Raw genomic sequence first — 15,945 nt, 5'->3', positions numbered from 1 at the left:
GCCCTTAATCACTTGATTCTGACTTAGTTAAATTATTATAGAAGTTCAACTTTCTCAATCTAGGGTCCACACACCCCCAAACATCAGTTCTGGATGAATAGTAAGCTACTGTTCCTCGCAAACCCAAAATATCTAGATATTTGTCAGGGACATATCTGGATATCAATATCCGGATATCATATCCGGATATGCATATTCGGATATCATATCCGGATATCCATATGCGGATATCAATAAACCCCATATCCGAATATCAATATCCGGATATCATTTCCGGATACCAATATCCGGATATCCATATCCGGATACCAATATCCAGATATCCATATCTGGATATTTCACGACAGAATGCAGTTCTGCATTTCGTGAAGATATCCTTCAAAGGTTCCATTTTTAACACTTCAAAACGTCAAAGCATGCATTTTAATTCTGTTTTAGGTCCACAAACCAGTGGGTTCCTTGTTTAACTCATTAAACATGGAAAGACTCCACTTTTACCCATTAAAATACATGATCAAGGTTGGTGACACTTACCCAAGCTTCAAGGCAGCAACCAAAGTGCTCTTGGACCTCACAAACCAGCCTCAAGGTGCTGACACAGAAGGGTGCACGAAAATGGTGCTTAAGACTTGATTTTTCTTCACAAAGGTTGACACTTGGAGCTTCAACAACCAAGAACAAAGCTCCAACCCAACAACACACCAACTCATCCCCCTCACAAACACAACACAGCCACCAACCCTCAGAAACAAGGTCTCCCACAACCACCCAATGTTGATGCACACTCACCCAAAGTGATTTGATGAAGAAACCAAGAAGAAATGAGGTTTCTTGGCTCACAAAGGTGGAGAGAAAGGTGGCAAGGGTGGCAGACTTCAAAGGCTCAGCAAAATGCTACGTAGAGGTGCCAAACATTAGACCTAGGATCATGTGCCCACCACTTATATAGCCACTTAACAATTAAACGCACAGATATAACATTAATTGCTACGCTTAGCATTTTAATCCCAAACTCAGAATTCTTAACCTACCCAATTTTACAAGAATTATCATATTTTTCTTATAATTTTCGCAGCACCTTTCCGGTACGCGCTTTTCATAGCCAATATCAGTTTCTGGCACCAGTTCTCATTATTTTATCTTGAAACTCGTTTTACAAGTCCTATATATTATTCTAGGAATTATTATGCACTCATTATAATTTTCCGGGATACTTTATCAGTACACATTTATACTTACTAACAGAATCGGTATCTGCACTTTTCGTCCGAAAAGCGTCTTTCAGCATTATTAACCACTTTCTATATTTATTTAGAGTCTCATAATAATTATTAGGGTCAATTATGGAATTATTTCTTAATTTCTCATAATTAATTAATTAATTTCCTTAATTAACGGTGCAGATTCTTACATTCACCCCACCTTTTTAGGATTTTGTCCTCAAAATCAGAAACATACCTGTCGCGAAACTCGGGGTACTGCCGGAGAAGCTCGTCCTCACGCTCCCAAGTACACTCCTCAGGAGTTCTTCCAGTCCACTGCACTTTGACCATCAGAATGATCTTGCTCCTCAGCTGCTTCTCGCCACGATCGAGAATCTTGAGCGGTCCGACGAGAGTCTTTAGGTTCTCTCGAACCTCCACATCATCCGGTTGCACCACGTCCGAAGGATCCACTACATACTTCCGAAGCTGAGATACGTGAAACACGTCGTGGATGTTGGCCAAGTTCGGAGGCAAGGGAAGCCGGTAGGCAACATGTCCTACTCTACCAAGTATCTGGTATGGCCCAATGAATCGTGGGCTCAGCTTCCTTATTCCGAGTGCCCGTCCAACACCGGTGATAGTGAAAGTTTCACAAACACGTGCTCACCCTCACTGAACTCCAGTGGACGATGCTTAACATCATAATAGCTCTTCTGGCGATTCTGCGCTTGCTTCAACTTTTCCCTGATCATCTGGATCTGCAGGGTGGTATCTTGGACAAAGTCCAAGCCAAACAATTCACGATCTCCAATCTCAGACCAGCAGGTAGGAGTTTGACACCTCCTACCATACAACGCCTCGTAGGGCGCCATGCCCAGGCTAGCATGAAAGTTGTTGTTATACGAAACTCAACCAACGGAAGGTACCTATCCCATGCCGAGCCTTGCTCCAACGTGCAAGCCCGCAACATGTCCTCCAATGTCTAGATGGTTCGCTCAGTCTGTTCGTCAGTCTGAGGGTGATAGGCAGTACTCAATCTCAACTGCGTACCAAAAGCCTCCTGCAGCGCTTCCTAGAACTGAGATGTGAACTTCGGGTCCCTATCACTAATGATACTATCGGGCACCCCGTGAAGCCTCACAATCCCGCGAACATACAGTTTGGCCAACTACTCAGTAGTGAAGCTCACCTTCACTGGAAGAAAATGGGCAGACTTTGTCAGTCTGCCCACAATGACCTATATTGAGTCACAGCCAACCTGAGTCTTAGGCAAACCCACTACGAAGTCCATGGAAATGCTCTCCCATTTTCATTCCGGAATCTCAAGAGGTTGAAGTTTACCAGACAGCTTCTGGTGTTCAATCTTCACCTTCTGGCAGATCAAACACTTGGACACATACACAGCTATGTCCTTCTTCATTCCGGGCCACAAGAAATTTCCCTTCAGGTCTTGATACATCTTTGAAGCACCAGGGTGAACAGTAAACTGACCCTTATGGGCCTCTGCTATAACCTCTTCGGTCAAAGGACCTCGAGGAACAACAATCCGTTTCTGAAACAACAGAAGTCCATCCTCATTCCAAGACACACCGTCTTGGTTTTTCACGTAATCGAGACATTCTCTCTACACTTGCGCCTCTTGGATCTTGTCCATAAGCTCATTCCTGACTCTCACAGTCTCCATCTCGAGAAGTGAACCCCCAAACAAAGAAGTCACCTTCAGATCTCGAAACTTCTCTATGATGTCGAAGTCACCCATCGTCAAACTGGATAGACTCACAGATTTCTGACTCAAAGCATTAACTACCACATTGACCTTGCCAGGATGGTACTTCAACTCAAAGTCGTAGTCCTTCAGAAACTCCATCCATCTTCTCTGCCTCATGTTCAATTCCTTCTGATCAAACAGATACTTCAAGCTCTTGTGGTCACTGAAACAACAAACTACATCCCGAATAGATAATGCCTCCAAATCTTGAAAGCAAAAACAATCGCAGCCAACTCCTAATAATGAGTCGGGTAGTTCTCCTCATAAGGTTTCAACTGCCTCGAAGCAAAAGTAACAGCTCAACCGGACTGCATCAACACACAGCCCAGCCCCTTTCCAGAAGCATCACAGTAAAGCTCAAACTGCTCCTCAGGATCAGGAAGTATCAACACAGGTGAAGTCGTCAATCTCGCCTTCAACTCCTGAAAGCACTCCTCACACTCGTGAGTCCACACAAACGGAGTCTCCTTTCGGGTAAGGCGAGTCAAAGGAAGAACCATCGTGGAGAATCCCTTGATGAACCTCCGATAGTAACTTGCCAAACCTAAGAAGCTCCTCACTTCCGTAACTGTCTTGGGCCTCTCCCAATCCAGCACGGCCTCAATCTTGTTGGGATCCACTGCAACTCCATCTGCTGAAATCACATGCCCTAGAAACTTGACTGATTTAGGCCAAAACTCACACTTAGAAGGCTTAGCATAAAGCTTTTTCTCCTTCAGCACTTGCAGAACAATCCTCAGATGCTCCGCATGCTCCTCCTCAATCTTGGAGTAAATCAGAATGTCGTAAATGAAGACAATCACAAACTGATCAGATACGGCTGGAAAATCATGTTCATGTAATCCATGAACACTGCCGGCGCATTGGTGAGTCCCAACGGGATCACCAAATACTCAAAATGACCGTATCTCGAACGAAACGCAGTCTTAGGGACATCCTCCGGCTTCACCCGAATCTGATGGTATCCGGACCAGAGATCAATCTTCGAATACACGCAAGCGCCCCTGAGCTGATCTAGCAGATCGTCAATCCGAGGAAGAGGATACTTGTTCTTGATCGTCACCTTGTTCAACTGCTTGTAGTTGGTGCACAATCGCATTGTCCCGTCCTTCTTCTTCACAAAGATGACCGGTGCTCCCCAAGGAGACACACTCGGTCGAATGAAATCTTTTGCTGAAAGATCCTCAATATGCTTCTTCAGCTTTGCCAACTCCGGTGGCGACATCCGATATGGAGCTAATGAAATAAGCCCCACACCAGGCAATAAGTCAATAGAGAACTCTATCTCCCTTTGAGGCGGAAACTCAGGAATCTCCTCCGGAAACACTCCGAGGAATTTCCTCACCACAGAAATGCCAGTGATATCCTCCTGTGTCCCAGTCACCAAACCTCCCAACAAGACATAACTGAATGCCCCTGCTCTCAAGGCATTCCTAGATTGCACACTGAGACATCACCACACGCTTTGCACAACAATCAATCAATGCATAGTTTCTGGACAACCAATCCATGGCCAGAATAATCTCCAAGTTGGCCATCGAAAACCCTATCAGATCTACCGAGAACTCACGGTCATCCCATTGAAACGCTACATCGCGATGAACAGTGGTAGCATCACACTTTTCTCCGGTGGCGGTAGTCCCCCACAACGGTGGAGAAAGCACAGACATGGGCAACTCAAGCCCCAAAGCAATTGGGGTTGGAACAAAGGAATGCGTAGCCCCGGAGTCAAATAAAACATCAACTGATGAATCTCCAAAAAACACAGTACCTCTGACAAGGTTCGGAGCTCTATCCGACTGCTGGCGATCTAACGTGTACACACGTGCAAAAACCGGTGGCACTGCAGGTGCCGAAGTAGATGCCAAAGGAACCATCTGCAAAGGAACTGCCTGAACAGCTGCAGCTCTCACCGTCAATGACGGACAGTCTCTAGAAAAGTGGCCCTCCTTGCCACACTGGAAGCATACCAATTGCCCCGAAGCACAACGTCCTACATGCTCCTTTCCACACCCTGAACATCTAGGAGTGGAAGGAGGCATAGCAAAGCTCCCCTGCTGCGGAGAAGTCCTCTTGAACTGACCAGGTCGCAAACTGCTTTCCCTTGCTTTTCGGAACAAACTTCCTGCCTCTCCAGGAAGTGGAAGTGGGAGTGGAACTACCAGTCCCCTTCACCTCAACAACCTTGGCCCTCTTGGTCTTGCTCGTGATGCAGACATCCTCGATGTCCCAACACTGCTGCACAAGTGTCCCAAAGTCTCTCGAAGCTGCTCCAGCAAGATGATCAGCAATATCCTCACTAAGTCCCCTGCGGAACTTAGCAGCCAAGAAAATCGGAGTAGGCGAAACCATCCGAAAGTGTGCAAACTTTACCAGCTCATTAAACTTGGCCAGGTAACGAGCCCTGAACCAACCTGTCGAACTCCCCATGTTTCCTCTCCTGCGCATCATACAGGAAGTACCGACCCAGAAAACAATCCTCAAAGAATAGCAACGTCATGACATGACCCTGCATCTCGAAAGCACGAGAGGTGTTCGTCCACCACTCATGGGCATCGCCCTCCAGCATATAAGTAGCAAACATCAGCTTCTTCGGATCAGTACACTGCATGACCCAGAATATCTTGTCCAGCACCTGAAGCCATCTCGCTGCAGCAATAGGATCATAAGACCCATCAAAAGAAGGTGGCTTATGCTTGCGAAAAGCATTAAGCCGATGATCAATCACATCACGATCCTCAGCAAGCTCCAAAAAGGGTTCCATCACCCCTGTGACATGAGTAGCACTACCAATGTGACTCAGGCTCTCATCCTGAACACTAGGTGGAGGTGGCGGCGGCGGCGGCGGCGACGGAGGGAACTGACCAACAGCAGGACCAGCCCTCATCTCCTCCAACATAACCCGCATCATGGTCATGTTCGTCAACCGATTTGCCTCAAGAGCATCCTCTGTGGCCTTCTGGTTCGCTTCTCTAGCAGCGTCCATCATTGCAACGTTGGCCAATCTAGTGGCCTCCTACATCTCAGCCAATGCAGTCAGGATTGGGTCGGGTTGACCCTCAACAGTCTCTCGTGTTGTCCTGGATCCTACCATGACTCTGCCCAAGTTACACAAATTATGAGTTGATCAGGCCCACACAATGTGATCACATATGCATCATCATAATAAAACCTAACGGAGCAAACACACAAGACAGACACAACCAATCATCCTAATCATTGCAATACATACAAGCTTTTCCCTCGAACCATTGCTCTGATACCATAAAATGTAACTCCCCGTATATATCTAGTAATATTATCATATCATCGTATTAAGCTGCTCTTAATTAAAAATTGCAAAATATCTTTTTCTTTTCATTTATGACGTCATTATCATTACCAACTTGCTTAATTAATCATTTAAATAAAACCATGCCTGTATGTAAATTGCAAAAGACAGCTAACTGAAATACCTCATTAATTAAACAGCATAAATATGTCTCTAGTCACGGAACTACAACACGTAGACCGGACAAATCTTGATAGTTTGTACAACTCAAGCTAAAAAGTGCTAACAACCAAGTGGCATGGACAAACCCCATGCTCACCCAAATAAGGCAACAAGGCCCAACAAAGTCTCAACAAAAGCAACATAATAAATGCCAGAAAACATAAGAAGCATCCAATCCAGTCATGCCAGCACATAAACAGTAATATCAATAACTAAGCTATGCCTCCTGCCGCCAGAGGCATCAGACCCCAAATTACCTGAACCTGAAATAAGCATTCCCCAAACGTGGGGTGAGATCTCTAAACCAGAAATCTCAGTAAGACAAGGGGTCCTCAAGGATCTTCCACCCCAAGCTCACTTACATGTGCAATATAAGTTCAAAAGCAGTTCAACAATATCATTTCCAAAATAGTGCAATGCAGCAAATAATCATGTCATGTGTGTCAATACAATAATCTACTGGCCAGAGAAATGTAGGAATACGTCTATTGCCCACACAGTACGCGCCCTGTCGTACCTACCCTTAGGATACCATCATCTGGTGAACACCACATACATATCATAAGCCATTGCACAATATAAGCTCAAAAGCATTTCAATATATCAAAGCATGTAACACAACATGCATAAAACCATATCCCCATGGGACATGGTAGAACCATAACATGGCTAAACCGAGGACACGAAAGCTTACCTTGCAAGCTAGCTATCCCAGCCAAGAGTCCACACAATCTCAAAGTCCAAACACAGCAGTATCACAATCTGTTATGGACCAATAATATATCAACAATCATACTCTACAAGCATACAACATAAAGACAACGTCTTTCCTTACGTTTTACGTCTTAAGGTTTCACACAAGCCACAAGCCCTTAATCACTTGATTCTGACTTAGTTAAATTATTATAGAAGTTCAACTTCCTCAATCTAGGGTCCACAAACCCCCAAACATCAGTTCTGGATGAACAGTAAGCTACTGTTCCTCACAAACCCAGAATATCCGGATATTCGTCGGGGACATATCCGGATATCCATATCCGGATATCCATATCCGGATATCCATAGTCGGATATCAATAGACCCCATATCCGGCTATCCATATCCGGATATCATATCTGGATACCAATATCCGGATATTTCACGACAGAATGCAGTTCTGCATTTCGTGAAGATATCCTTCAAAGGTTCCATTTTTAACACTTCAAAACGTCAAAGCATGCATTTTAATTCTGTTTTAGGTCCACAAACCAGTGGGTTCCTTGTTTAACTCATTAAACATGGCAAGACTCCACTTTTACCCATTAAAATACATGATCAAGGTTGGTGACACTTATCCAAGCTTCAAGGCAGCAACCAAAGTGCTCTTGGACCTCACAAACCAGCCTCAAGGTGTTGACACTGAAGGGTGCGCGAAAATGGTGCTCAAGACTTGATTTTTCTTCACAAAGGTTGACACTTGGAGCTTCAACAACCAAGAACAAAGCTCCAACCCAACAACCCACCAACTCAGCCCCCTCACAAACACAACACAGCCACCAACTCTCAGAAAAAAGTTCTCCCACAACCCCCCAATGTTGATGCACACTCACCCAAAGTGATTTGATGAAAAAACCAAGAAGAAATGAGGCTTCTTGGCTCACAAAGGTGGAGAGAAAGGTGGCAAGGGTGGATGACTTCAAAGGCTCAGCAAAATTCTATGTAGAGGTGCCAAACATTAGACCTAGGATCATGTGCCCACCACTTATATAGCCACTTAACAATTAAACACACAGATATAACATTAATTGCTACGCTTATCATTTTAATCCCAAACTCAGGATTCTTAACCTACTCAATTTTACAAGAATTATCATATTTTTCTTATATTTTTCGCAACACCTTTCCGGTACGCGCTTTTCATAGCCAGTATCATTTTCCGGCACCAGTTCTCATTATTTTAACTTGAAACTCGTTTTACAAGTCCTATATATTATTCTAGGAATTATCATGCACTCATTATAATTTTCCGGGATACTTTATTGGTACGTATTTATACCGACTAGCATAACCGGTATCTGCACTTTTTGTCGAAAAAGCGCCTTTCAGCATTATTAACCACTTTCTATATTTATTTAGAGCCTCATAATAATTAATAGGGTCAATTATAGAATTATTTCCTAATTTCTCATAATTAATTAATTAATTTCCTTAATTAACGGTGCAGATTCTTACAGGTAGCACATCTAAATCTGAAATGTGGTTTCACATAACAATTATTAACTCCAACAGAAAATAAAACTAAAACAAAAATTTTACTACTAAAATGAAAATAAACTGGAAAAGTTAAAATAACTCCCCTGAAGTAGACATGAATCCTCTGATTTTTTGTTGAACCTTTCTGTTGTTCTCTGTGTGTGATATCTCAGATAACGCGTATGCGGCCAATTCCCAAATTTAGAATATTGTTTTCCTCAGCAATAACTAAACTAATCGGAAAAATAACTGCTGCGCAAGTAAAAACAACACACATGAAATACCAAACAGAAAATAACATGACCAATGTACTGGAGAATTACAACCCAAAACACTAAAGATGTCTCAATGACCCTAACATAATCCTAGATGGTCAAACAAAACAACTAAAATAAAACAGCAAAAATAGTAAAAATAGTAAAAACAGTAAAGTGGTGATGGTGGATGATGTCCTGTATAGCTCCTCGTCCATGGTGTCCTGATGCTCCTCTGCTGAATCAAATGGCATAGAAAATTCAGAAGGGACGTCAGCTGCTGGAGGAGGTGATGGGAAATATGGTGCCGGTGGCCGATATGATGGTGGAACTGGTGGATACTGTGGCTGATATGTAGAGTAGTCAATGGACAAATGCTTGCAGATGTCCTCAAACATACGAGTATGATAAGCTCCCTGAATAGTCTGTATGTCACTCTGAATGACCAAAAAAAGCTGGGGGAATCCTCATAGACGAGGTCATGCCGTGGAACTCTGAAGGTGGAGGAAGATGATGCCCGTGGAGGGATAGGTGACTCTGGGCGAGGCTCCTTGGAGGAAGCACGTGGTGCTCGGCGAGGGCTCCTAGCAGCTAATTCTTCTGACGTCAACTCAGAAGCTCGAACAATCTGATCCTGCCTCGCATCCTCGACCATGTCTGTATAGATTTTATGTGTCATGGTCTTGTCCAATGGTACATCTCTGGGCTCCTCTGGTAAAATGTCAACTCCAACCTTGATACACAGATGCATAATCAAGGAGGAGTGTGCAATTCTATTCTTGCTGTTGCCATCTCGTATGACCTTAAGGATCCTATCAGATAGAACCCTAGCAATATCAAGGTTGCTCTTCCTCATCAGCACATAAAGCAATATTGCTCTCTCCAGATTCATATCTGTGACGTTTGTGGAAGGAATGACTGTGGCATTATTAAAATGATGCCAAAAAGCTGCTTCACCTGTCAAATCATTTCTTTTCATCTTCTCAATTCACATTAGCTAGGAATTCCTTCAGAATAGTGCTCGGACTAGGCTCAGCAAAAGTAACCAGCTTCTCCCACTTCCTCATTCTTATCACTGCCAGAATGGGAGAATCTTCAGGAAGACCTTCCAGATCAATCTTTCTTTCAGGAATGATTTTCTTAGGCCCATACCGGTTTTCATATCTCTGCTGGCACTCCAGTGAAAGAAACCTACTCTCATCAAAGGAAGAATGCATAGGCCTCTTGCTGCCAGATGTAGCTGTGGTCTTCTTTTGACCACCCTGGGCGTCCTTCTTGTTAACCTTCTTTCCCTGAAACTCAGAAAAGTACAACCAATATATTGCAAAACAGATTCAGTACAATTCACAATTTCAAAACTCCTATTAGCACAGTTCCTAGATTTGAGTTCAAGGCAAGGCTCAGTTTCAATAATTTGGAACCATGTAAGATTATTTAATGCATTTAATCAATGATCACAAAAATAAATCATAACTCATCCAAATCAATTATCTCAACATGTGATAAAACTTTAATCAAATTCATCGCAATACTTGCATACGGATAACAAGTACATGTATATCGATAAGTATTAATGAAAAACAGAGCATTATAATCCAGCGGCGCGGTTGGCGCGAGCTGAAAACATGCAAATCAAAACCCAGTCGGCGCGATCTGCGCCAGACACCGCGCAATCTGGGGAATGAACGAATTTATGAAAACCCAGCCGGCGCGATCTGTGCCAGCCACCGCGCGATCTGCGCGGGCTAGGTAAGATGATCTCCTTCAAAAATTTTATTTCTTTCTACCAAACTTCTTATCAGCATTTCATAAAAGCTCTACTCAACATAGTGAACAACAAGGATGTGAGTATAAAAGTGAGGGACTTACCTTTTCTCCAGCCATGGATGCAAGAATGAGAGGTACTTGAAGATTAAAATTTGAATATGATTTTCCCCAAGATCACTATGAGAATGATCCGTCCTTTGATTTACAAAATTTGGGATGCAATGTGTGTAATCCCAAAGGTGTAAGAAAGAATATTGAAACAAAAATGGAAAAATGGAAAGCTGAAAGAGTTTGAGATATGAGCAGGTGTGGCTGACAGTTTTGGGAGTGGTGGGATATGGGGGGGTGGGTAGGGTTTTTATTTTTATTTTTAAATTTTGTAACCGTTTTTTTATTTTAAAATTTGAAATTTTAAAAATCCCGCACAGCCGCGCGATTTGCGCAGGCTTTCGTGCGGATGACGTGGAAAGACAGAAGCCATTTCCCTGAAATGACGCGGTTTGCGCCACGATTCGCGCAAAACGCGCCGCCAAACAGTGGGCTCCAAGACAAAATGGCGCGGATTGCGCCAGACACCGCGCAATTTGCGCGATGCTCTGTTTTCCTGACTCAAAAACTAACCATTTCCTAAAAACTGAAAAGACTCAACATAAATAAATAAGAAAATGACTCAAAAGTTATTGGATTGCCTCCCAACCAGTGCTTGTTTAACGTCACGAGCCTGACGCGGACTCTTTAAGTTTCCGGAGAAAGTAAAGGAACAACAATTGTTTCCCTATGTATTTCTCCTCCATGATAGATCTTCAATCTACACCCATTGACCTTGAAAGGTCTTTCAGTGTTGAGAGGAGAAATCTCAACTGTACTATATGGAAAAACATTTTTTACTACAAATGGACCAGACCAACGAGACTTGAGCTTACCTGGAAACAACCTCAGTCGAGAGTTGTATAGTAATACCTGTTGTCCTGGCTCAAAATCTTTTGGTTGAATCTTCTTGTCATGCCACTTCTTTGTCTTCTCTTTGTAAATCCTGGCATTCTCATAAGCTGCTAACCTGAACTCATCTAACTCATTTAATTGCAGTAATCTCTTATCATTAGCCTTTGATGGTTCAAAATTCAAAAATTTAATAGCCCACAAAGCTCTATGTTCTAGTTCTACAGGAAGATGACAAGACTTACCATACACCAGTTGGAATGGTGACATACCTATTGGTGTTTTGAAAGCAGTCCTGTGTGCCCAGAGTGCATCATCCAGTTTCTTAGCCCAATCCTTCCTTGAATTTCCCAATGTCTTCTCCAGAATCTTTTTCAGCTCTCTATTTGAAATCTCTACTTGCCCACTGGTTTGAGGATGGTATGGTGTAGCCACCTTGTGAGTGACGCCATACTTTGTAAGCAAGCTCTCAAACTGCATATTACAGAAGTGAGTGCCACCATCACTGATGATCGCACGAGGAACTCCAAAGCGGGTGAATATATTCTTTCGTAAGAAAGAAACTACCACCTTTGCATCATTCATAGGCAAAGCAACCGCTTTTACCCACTTGGACACGTAGTCCACAGCAACCAAGATGTATTGGTTAGAATATGACTTGGGGAATGGTCCCATAAAGTCAATTGCCCAAACATCAAACAATTCTACATCCAGTATGCAGTTAAGGGGCATTTCATCTTTGCGGGATATGTTTCCTGTCCTCTGGAACTTATCACATTTCTCCACAAACTCTCGTGCATCCTTGAAGATTCTAGGCCAATAATATCCACTTTGCAGCACCTTCTGTGCAGTACTGTTGCCTCCAAAATGTCCTCCATAGTCAGATGCGTGGCAATGCCACATAATATCTAGCATTTCGAATTCAGCAACACACCTGCGAATAATACAATCAGCGCATTGAAAATAAAGGAAAGGGTTATCCCAGTGATACCTCCTCGCATCATGAGGGAATTACTTTTTCTGCTGCCAAGTGAAGTCATCAGGCATTAATCCAACAGCTTTGTAGTTTGCAAAGTTTACAAACCATGGGCTCATAATCACTGCCATCACTTGCTCATCAGGAAAAGACTCATTAACCTCAATTTCAGGTCCTTCTTGCAAGTTTTTATCTTGAATCCTAGACAAGTGATCAGCAACTTTATTTTCCACTCTAGCTTTGTCTCTGATTTCCAAGTCAAACTCTTGGAAAGAGAACATCCAACGCAACAAATGTGGCTTTGCATCCTGCTTGGTCATCAAATCCTAAAGAGCAACATGGTCGGTAAATACAATAACTTCAGAACCTATCAAATAAGATCTACATTTATCTAACGCATAAACTACTGCTAGCATCTCTTTTTCAGTAGTGGCATAGTTGGCTTGTGCCTCATTAAAAACCTTGCTAGCATAGTAAATAACATGTAACAACTTGTTCTTACGTTGACCAAGTACTGCACTCATGGCGTATGCGCTCGCATCACACATGAGTTCGAACGGAAGACTTCAGTCTGGCGCCGTCAGCACAGGCGCCATGGTAAGCTTTTCCTTTAACACATTGAATGCATTGAGACAAGTTTCATAGAAAAGGAACTCTTTTTCATTTACCAACAGTTGGCTAAGAGGCTTTGCAATCATCGAAAAATCCTTGTTGAATCTCTGATAAAAACCTGCATGGCCTAAGAAACTCTGCACACCATTAGCATTAACAGGAGGGGGAAGTTTTTCAATCAACATTAATTTAGCCTTATCAACTTCAATGCCTTTTTTAGAAATTTTATGGCCTAACACTATGCCATCTCGTACCATAAAATGGCATTTTTCCAATTTAAAACCAGATTTGTTTCTTGACATATTTTCAAAACCTTAGCTAAATTAACTAAGCATGAATCAAAACAAGAACCAAAAATAGAAAAATCATCTATAAATACCTCTAAACATTTTTCTACCATATTAGAGAAAATAGAAAGCATACACCTTTGAAATGTCGCAGGTGCATTGGAGCGGCCAAATGACATCCTTCTGTAGGCAAAAACTCCAAAGGGACAGGTGAAAGCAGTCTTCTCTTGATCCTCAGGTGCTACTGGAATTTGGTTATAACCAGAATAACCATCCAAGAAATAGTAAAAAGCATGACAGACCAACCTTTCTAGCATCTGATCAATAAAGGGAAGGGGAAAATGATCTTTCCTTGTAGCATCATTCAATCTTCTATAGTCAACGCACATCCTCCAACCAGTAATGGTTCTGGAGGGGATTAACTCATTCTGCTCATTTCTCACAACAGTCACTCCTCCTTTATTTGGAACTATTTGTACTGGACTTACCCATACAGTGTCAGAAATTGGGTAAATCATACCGGCATCCATGAGTTTCACCACTTCCTTGCGGACTACCTCCTTCATCGTGGGATTTAGTCTTCTCTGAGGTTGCCTCACAGGTTTAACATTATTTTTCATCAGAATCTTGTGAGTGCAGAAAGAAGGGTTGATGCCCTTCAAATCAGAAATAGATCACACAATAGCTGTCTTGTGCTCCTTGAGTACTTCTAACAGCTTCTTCTCTTCATCCGTAGACAACTCCTTATTGATGATGACAAGATATTGCTTTTCATCTCCCAAGAAGGAATACTTCAGAGTTTTAGGTAACTCTTTCAATTCTGTTTTTGGTACTACTGTGACTAAATCATTTTCTTTCTTTTTTAGTACCTCAAAAACAAATTCTTTCTCTTCTTGTGGAGTAGCTTCCTCTTGAGTTTTCAACTCTTCTTCAAGCTCTTGATCATCAACCTTCCCCTCTTTGACCACTTCTTCAAACACATCAAGTCTGAAGCAATCACTTTGATCAGATGAGTTCTTCATAGCATCAAAAACATTGATAGTGATTGTCTCATCATTCATTCTCTGTTCGAGCTTCCCTTGTTCTACAACAATCATAGATCGAGCCGTAGCCAAAAATGGTCTACCCAACAAAAGGGGTATTTCACTCTCCTCCTCCATATCCAGCACAATGAAATCAGCAGGGGAAATGAACTTGTCAACTTTGATAAGGACATCTTCTATGACTCCATTAGGTCTCCTCAAGGAACGGTCAGCAATCTGTAAAGAGATCATGGTTGGCTTCAACTCAGAAATCCCCAATGGCTTACATATTGACAACGAAATCAAGTTGATGATTGCTCCAAGATCACAAAGTGCCCGACCAACATGAGTGTTGCCTATCGCAATTGGGATGTTGAAACTCCCAGGATCTCGAAGCTTTGGTGGGAATTTCTTTTGTATAATGGCACTGCACTCTTCAGTAAGTGCTACTGTCTCACAATCCTGCAACTTATGCTTTCTAGATAACAAATCTTTCATGAATTTAGCATAGTTAGGCATATTATCTAAAGCTTCAGCAAAAGGAATATTAACTTGCAACTTTTTAAACATATCTAAGAACCTGGCATATTGTCGCTTTTGTGCTTGTTGCTTGAGCTTCATAGGACAAGGAGGTTTCTCAAAACGAGAATAATCCATCAGCTTCTTTGGAGCTTCAGCAGGTTTTTCCTTTGCCTCTTCTTTTCCTTTTTTCGCAGGCTTTTCTTTCTCATTTGCAAGTGCTTCCTCCTCTTTTTCGTGCTCAAGTTCAATGACTGGCTTATCCACTTTCTTTTTCTGAGCCACCTTTGGTTTGTCTTGAGGAAATCACAATTCCGCTTCTTGTGATAATTGACTTGCAGTCTTCCTTTGGATTGACTATAGTGTTACCTGGAAGCTGTCTTGATTTTTAAAGGATGTTCTTGCTTCATGAATAAATGCACTTGTATCACTCCTGAAGGCATCAGTGCCCTGCATGTAATCTGTAGTCGTCTTGGTCAATTGCATTAATGCTTTTTCTAATTCAGAAGTATGGCTCTGCGGAATTGGTGGAGGTTGCAAATAGTTGTTGGATTTGTAATCAAGGCCGCCACCTTGAGCTCTCATTTGAAAATTGCTCCCTTGAGCATTATTCTGATTTCTTTGAAAATTTTAAGTATTCTGTGGTGGCCTTGGATCATACCAAACTCCATTGACTTGAGACGGTTCAGCTACCATGAGTGTTGGGCACTCATTAGTCTCATGCTCCCCTTTGCAGTACTCACAGTTAACTAAATTAACTTGAGCTGTAAAGACTTGCATCTTATCTAGCATGGCATTCATACTGGCTAGCTGTTGAGAGATCACCTTTTGCTCAGCTAGTGACATATCATTGTTCCACAGTTGTAAGAGT

The 15,945-nt window shown here is 42.4% G+C and overlaps 1 protein-coding gene across 1 annotated transcript; it reads right to left on the bottom strand.

The window, feature by feature from the left end:
• Positions 1-14,207: 14,207 nt before the first annotated feature.
• On the bottom strand, positions 14,208-15,659 carry LOC133286136 (uncharacterized). The gene is made up of 3 exons (XM_061483534.1): positions 15,444-15,659; positions 15,136-15,170; positions 14,208-15,033 (listed from the first exon to the last, which is right to left on the bottom strand). The coding sequence occupies exons 1-3, from the start codon at positions 15,657-15,659 to the stop codon at positions 14,208-14,210; spliced, it is 1,077 nt and encodes a 358-aa protein (XP_061339518.1).
• Between the last annotated feature and the right edge of the window lie 286 nt (positions 15,660-15,945).

The sequence above is a fragment of the Gastrolobium bilobum genome, unplaced genomic scaffold (genome assembly GCF_033153095.1).
Source record: "Gastrolobium bilobum isolate Gb01-03AN ecotype WA unplaced genomic scaffold, APGP_CSIRO_Gbil_v1 utg9682, whole genome shotgun sequence".
NCBI classification, from domain to species: domain Eukaryota; kingdom Viridiplantae; phylum Streptophyta; class Magnoliopsida; order Fabales; family Fabaceae; genus Gastrolobium; species Gastrolobium bilobum.
The sequence above is the reverse complement of the archived record's forward strand: the minus strand, read 5'-3'. Positions and strand labels throughout refer to the sequence as shown.

Coding starts and splice junctions, on each gene's coding strand:
- LOC133286136 (XM_061483534.1), bottom strand. CDS start 15,659: ATGAGAGCTCAAGGTGGCGGCCTTGATTACAAATCCAACAACTATTTG. Junction 15,171..15,443: donor AAAATCAAGACAGCTTCCAG/GTAACACTATAG, acceptor TGTCCTATGAAG/CTCAAGCAACAAGCACAAAA. Junction 15,034..15,135: donor CAAAAGCGACAATATGCCAG/GTTCTTAGATAT, acceptor TTTGTTATCTAG/AAAGCATAAGTTGCAGGATT.